At 40.1% G+C, this 6232-nt stretch overlaps 1 protein-coding gene across 7 annotated transcripts in view; it reads right to left on the reverse strand.

The window, feature by feature from the left end:
• Window positions 1-116: 116 nt before the first annotated feature.
• Window positions 117-6232, reverse strand: part of sipa1 (signal-induced proliferation-associated 1) — a 33724-nt gene continuing 27608 nt past the window's right edge. For 4 of the 7 annotated variants that reach the window (XM_032532909.1, XM_032532910.1, XM_032532912.1 and 1 more), the window contains 4 exons: window positions 5706-5804; window positions 4095-4167; window positions 2185-2263; window positions 117-742 (listed from right to left, as the gene is read on the reverse strand). In XM_032532909.1, the coding sequence (XP_032388800.1) occupies window positions 599-742; window positions 2185-2263; window positions 4095-4167; window positions 5706-5804 (395 nt within the window). In that variant the 3' untranslated portion in view covers window positions 117-598. Of the gene's footprint in view, window positions 842-2184; window positions 2264-4094; window positions 4168-5705; window positions 5805-6232 lie in introns of all 7 variants that reach the window. The other 3 variants (XM_032532914.1, XM_032532915.1, XM_032532913.1) reach the window with 3 other exon arrangements.

Consider the following 6232-nt stretch of genomic DNA (forward strand, 5'->3'; position numbering starts at 1 on the left):
TATATACACATATATATATATATACATATATATATATATATATATATATATATATATACACATACACACTTTTGGTCATTTCAGCTAAGACACCACCAAACATGCTATACAGTGTCTCTCAGTATTAATTGCCAATTTTTATGCATGTGCTATTCAGCCCAGCTTGTCAAGTATTTGAAGCAAAAGTACAGTAAGAGACGCACACATACTGACGCACGCACGTACACATGTGGCACACATCCCCGCACATACTGTGTCATACACACCGAGAGAAGCACTCTGGCATAGAACACAAACGCAGCAGCCTGAGAGCTGCACACTGGTCAGTCTGTGAAGGTCATGGGGTTTTGGAAATGTCATTTCTTTCTTTTTCATGGGTTGATTTGCATACTGCCTCACCAACAGGCAGGTCCAGGATTCAGGATGGAGACTGTGGTGATACACAGATTGAAGGGGATGCGTGTGTGTGTGTGTGTGTGTGTGTCTGCCTTTGCAAATATGTAGCCTACAAACAAAATAAGCGTACTGAGCATACAAGCACGTTGTACGATTAGCATCTTTCTGCCAATTTGTGTGTTTTGCCCGTGCAGCAGTGAAGCTAACAGGGCTTGTTGACGTTGCACAGCAGCTCGGTGACTTTGATGAGGCGAGCCACTGTGCTCTGCGACTCCTCCTGCAGCCGCTGGTTGTTCTGCCTGAGGCTCTGCACCTCGGCCTGCAGCACCGCCTTGTCCTCCTTCTCCTGAAAGACATCGGCACACAACAAAACAAAAGCCGTCGCTCAGATCGCTGTGGCAGGAACGGGAGGGGAGCGACAGGTACAGCGGTGGCTTTAAGGAAACTAGTGGACACACATAAACACAGAGCTTGAAATAAAAACAGAGAAAAAACAGGGTCGAGAAGCACATCACGCTGCAGTGAGAAAAAAACCCCAACTTAGAATCCAAAACAGTGCTGAACCATTTAGTCATTGAACTGATGATTTGCCAGAAAATCATAGTTCAGACTCTTAATGACAGTAGTATCAGTGTTTTGGGGTTTTAGGCTGCTGGTCAGACTGAGTTAGCAACTAATCACCTTTAATTGGTATAGGGCTGCAATCAGTTTCATTATTGAATAATCTGATGATCATCTTTCAATGATTGTTTGAACTATAAAATGTAATTAAAAAAAAAGGTTAGAAAAATAGTTAGAAATGGCCATCCCAATTGCCCAGAGCCCAAAGGAACAGCTTTAAATTGCTGGTTCTCTCCAACCAAGAGTCCAAAACCCATTCACCGTTTATATAAAACAGAGAAAAGCAGCAAATCATTACAGCTGGGAACAGAGAATATTTAATGTTTGCTTCATAAATGACATATGATTATATTAATAAGGTTAATGTTCTGTTGATCAACTAATCAATTCTTGTTTCAGCACTATTGTATCATTATCCTTGAGAGTTCATAGACTAAAGGATTGGTTGATTAGAAAAATAATCAACCAATCAGCAATAATGGAAATAGCAGTTAAAAATGAATAGAAAACGGTCCATGTAATTGGGAGGAATAATATGTTTATATAATATGTGTACACACAGAGACACATAAACAACTGATTCTCAAAGATTCTCAACACAAGATCCACTTGTCTACTACTGACAGGCTCACTCCATCCGCCGAGGAAGGCAATGAGAGGTGGTTGAAAGCTCCGGAAACACAAGTGGACTTTGTGTTGAGAATTGTTTGTTTGTTTTCTGTTTCCGAGGTCGAGAATAAAGAATAAGGAGTTCATCACATACAATATTCCTTTACATCTACATACATACAGTACATTAGTATAAATGTACTAGAAAATAACAGTATTAAATGAGTTGTTGTACATACATTTTTTTTAAACTATTGGGAATATTTAAAAACATCTGAAATGTTAATGTACAAATTTACAACAACATCATGAATAAATAAAGGCTTTTTGAGTGTTTTTGTATTTAATGCATCTACAGTGAGCCCGCTGTGACTTGAAATGGCTGAATGGACTGGAGGATTTGTACAAGAAAACAAAAGCCTGCATCAAAACTGCAAATTACCTCGCTCCAGCGACGCAAGCTAAACAATTCAAATACTTTTTCCTACCTGCTCACTCTCCGGTGGAGCTCACTGAAAATAGTATTACAGAGAAAAACATTCACAGAAGTCAAAGCACCTTTTGCAGGTCATCCTGCAGCCTCTTCAGCATGGACTCCAGCTGCGACACCTTCTCTTCTAGGTGGCCTGGAGAGTCACTGCAAAAAACAGAGGCAGTGACACTTCATCAAAAGCAATAACAGAATCTCATGGATTGTGATGCGTTAATGGTGTACACATCAACAAGATGAATGTCACTGCTGCATATTATAGAATTTTTTTTCTTTTATAATAAAAAGTTCTCTTCTCCTTTATAACACCTAGATTCATCTCATACAGAGTACACTTTTCAATTTGCTGATTGGTCGTGGAGCCGACCGTCACTGTAGCAGCCTCAGTGCTCGAGACATTGTCCCTGCTGCCTTAAATGAAACCTGTACTACTCAAAGATCAATTTGAAGGAATTGCTAAGACGGACTAGCAGACTTATTTTCAGTAAGTCATCGCTGATCATCCCATGATGCATTTTGTTTGTCTGGAGTGCAGTATATGTACATATATAAAAACCTAGCTCCTGGTGGTGTGAACCGTGTGATAATGCTTTTAAGGGAAAGAACATGGCATCGTTGGCAGATGTTTTAGGCCTAGTAGTGTATTTTTACCTTCAAAGGTCCCATGGCATGAAAATGTCACTTTATGAGGTTTTAACATTAATACGCGTTCCCCTAACCTGCCTAGGGTCCCCCAGTGGCTAGAAATGGCGATAGGTGTAAACCGAGCCCTGGGTATCCTACTCTGCCTTAGAGAAAATGAAAGCTCAGATGGGCCGATCTGGAATCTTGCTCCTTATGAGGTCATAAGGGGCAAGGTTGCCTCCCCTTTCACTGCTTTGCCCACCCAGAGAATTTGGCCCACCCATGAGAAAGAGAGAGACGTCATGGCAAAGTGACAGTTGGTCAAGGCTCCCCCCTCCTCCTTAATAGCTTCAGACTCAGAAATGGCACAACCTAAAGAAAGCTCATTGTGGGACTGGCTCTATGGCTGTAATTCTGCACCAAGGCTGAATTTCGGGAAAGAAACTTCAGATATGGTATTAGGGGACCACTAAGGCCTTTATAAAAGCATCCGAAAAGCACCATGTCATGGACCTTTAATGATTAATAGTATGGCTGTATATTTTATCCTTTTGGTTGGTTTAAAGTTCATGTGTGCAAGTAATCCAAAAGTGCATATTTGAAGACATACTTTTCTTGAAAGAGGCTGTCCGTTTGTTTTTTTTTTTTTGTAGTCACTAAATATAATCTGAATCTCTCTCTTTTGTTGAACTGGTATCTACTAAAAAACAATGTGATAATTATTGCAATTGGCAAGTTTAGGTTCACAAACAGTACCAGTTTACTAGTGTCTCTTTTGTAGCATTTTACATGCTAGCTGAAGCCACGTTTAAAAGTGAACTAATCATCAATGCTGACCTCTACAGTACGTCAAAGGACATAAACTGCACCTGTAATACTCTTCTTTAAAGAAAAATATCATGTTGGTGTTTGGTTATTTGCTTTATTTACTCATTTTCTGACCTTTTGGCTTACAGTTCTGCAGACTTTGCATGTTTAGACACTGTATGGCCAAGAAAAATAAGGCGAGCAAGGAGCTATAAAAAGGGTAAAACAAAAATAATATGGATCAGAAAGATGACAACGACGGGGAGTCAGACACGCTGTGTGCGTGTGTATGCATTTGTGTCTGCATGCGCATACTGCAAGTGCATCACTGAGTGGGCAAGATAGCTTGCTGCATGGGGGAGAGAAACCATCACATTGTCTCAAACAGTTGGATGTGGCCGATAAGGTCTAAATAATTGAGAGAATGAAGAAGTAAAGCCGAAAAAAAGGATGTGTGCAATGATTCAGAGAAAACAAAAACCAAGAGACTAACTACAGAGATACTGAACTGTCTGCTTCACCCTGTGTGTACTGTATAGCAACCCACTTTTCCTTTGAGTCTTTCAGCTTGCCGTCTGTCTGGTCAGCTCCTGCTTGCGAGGGGTCTCCGGCTTTACGGTCTGTGGTAAAGGACATTATCCACATTATTATTATTTAAAATAGCCATACATAGCAAAGATGAGGGAGACAAAGATGGCAGACTTTCCTCTCAGTATAGAACATGCTGTCATTCATACACTTCTTAAAGCAACAATATAGAGTGCATATCCACTACCTTTTTACTCATATGGCCAAAAGTATGTGGACTAGCCCTAACCCTATTACACACCTGTAGTTGCTAAACCTCTCACTTAAAAACACAAAAGCTTGTTGGAACCAGGCTGCAGATATTTTCTTCAATTCAGTCACAAGAGGATCAGTGAGGTTGCTTTTGTGTTCCAGTTGATTCCAAAAAGTGTTGGGTGTGGTTGAGGTCAGGCCTCTGTGCCAGCCAGTCAAGTTCTTCCACACCAAACTCAGAAAACCCCTTTCTGTACCTTTCTTTTCACACCTTTGTCGAAATTATCAGTGTAGGCCGATCATTAAGCTAAGGGGCCCCAAACAATGAAAACTACAGTGGCCCTGAGAGCTCAACACCCTGCAAATGATCAAAACACAAGCAAATGAAGAAACATCCTCACATTTGACAACATATGCACATCATTTAAAGTACTGCAAGAAGGTTGCACCACAACGGAAACTGTTTCCAGGGGACACAAAGAAGTGATGCACAGGGCTGGCACTGCTTGTTGATGCCTTGGTTTGTGGCTTATGAAGTTATTAAAGTCTGCTGTCCATCATTGTAATTGCATGATTCGGATATTATAGTATGCAAAAGGATAACGTTAGATTAACAGCAGTGCTTTCTCTAAATAATGAATGTGTCGTCAAGTTGGTGAAGATGTTTCTTCATTAGCTTGTGCTGTGTCATATGACGTTTTAGGACTGGGCATCGGTACTTGATACATTTAAGGTATCAAAATAACCCAGTATGGAGTAGTATCATAACTTCTCCAGTGAAACGATACCTGCATTCAACCCTTTTTGTACACAGATCTAGACAAAAAAATACTATTTGTATAGTTTTACTCGCAGCCGATCACCACAAACGTACTTCGATTTAATGTGACGTGCGACTGGCCCACTTCCGCAGCAGCTATAACCCATCCAAACCCTGTGGCGTGGTGTATTTAACGACGTTGGCAGCGTGCAGAGATGCTTCCATTCACATGATGGTTATCAAATGAAGTACAGAAAAAATGTATCAAATGAAATACTCAATTGGTATTGGTATCACTTTAAATGTATTGGTATTGGTGTATCTGCATGTTTTTTATTTTAATTTGCAGTGAGTTGAGCTCCCAGGGCCACCATACAAAAGACCAAAAGTATACAGCCAGAGGTGTCAACATACTTTTGGTCATACAGTATATTGTAAATGCTATTTATTTTTGGCCAGTCTATCAAATGTAATATTACAGTCACTTTTATACAAAAAAAACACAACTTTATCTAACGTGAAACGTAAAAATTGTGGTACTAGACATGGGCTAACCACTAACAGCTTAGCGTATCATTTTACAGTAAGTGAGGTGTACATATCTAAATAGTCCCTCACCCTCTCGTGACAAAGCCTCCAGGATGCTGCGGCAGGCTGTGGCCAGGTCAGCAATGGACTGCCACTCCTCCTCAGTTGAATCTGTCGTCTCTGAGAGAACTGAGACAAAAAAAACGCTTTTTTATGGGATAACACAGCAGTACAGTGGGACTGCAGCCTTTTGAGCAGCCGTTCTACAGTAACAAAAAGCCACCACTGGGGGATGCTGCTGTGTTAATGCTGGCCAGATTCAGGGGCAGAATATCAAGGGACAAGGAGGAAATGTTATGATATATTTAGGATTTCTTTCAGTCAAGATGGAATTTGAGGTAGCATACTAAAATATCATAGATAAAAGTAAAAACTGTAACACGGCAAACTAAATATAATATCAAATAATATTTTGAATAAAATTAGCAAATTAATAAAAACTTTAAACACATAGATTTAAAAATGTAGTAGAAGTAGTTTCAAAGTTGGGATGCAGTTTAAAAGACTTTTTGTGAAAGAAGGTGATGTAAACAATCAGAGGCTTCAGAGGATGCACC

The sequence above is a fragment of the Etheostoma spectabile genome, chromosome 13, assembly GCF_008692095.1.
Source record: "Etheostoma spectabile isolate EspeVRDwgs_2016 chromosome 13, UIUC_Espe_1.0, whole genome shotgun sequence".
Lineage (NCBI taxonomy): Eukaryota > Metazoa > Chordata > Actinopteri > Perciformes > Percidae > Etheostoma > Etheostoma spectabile.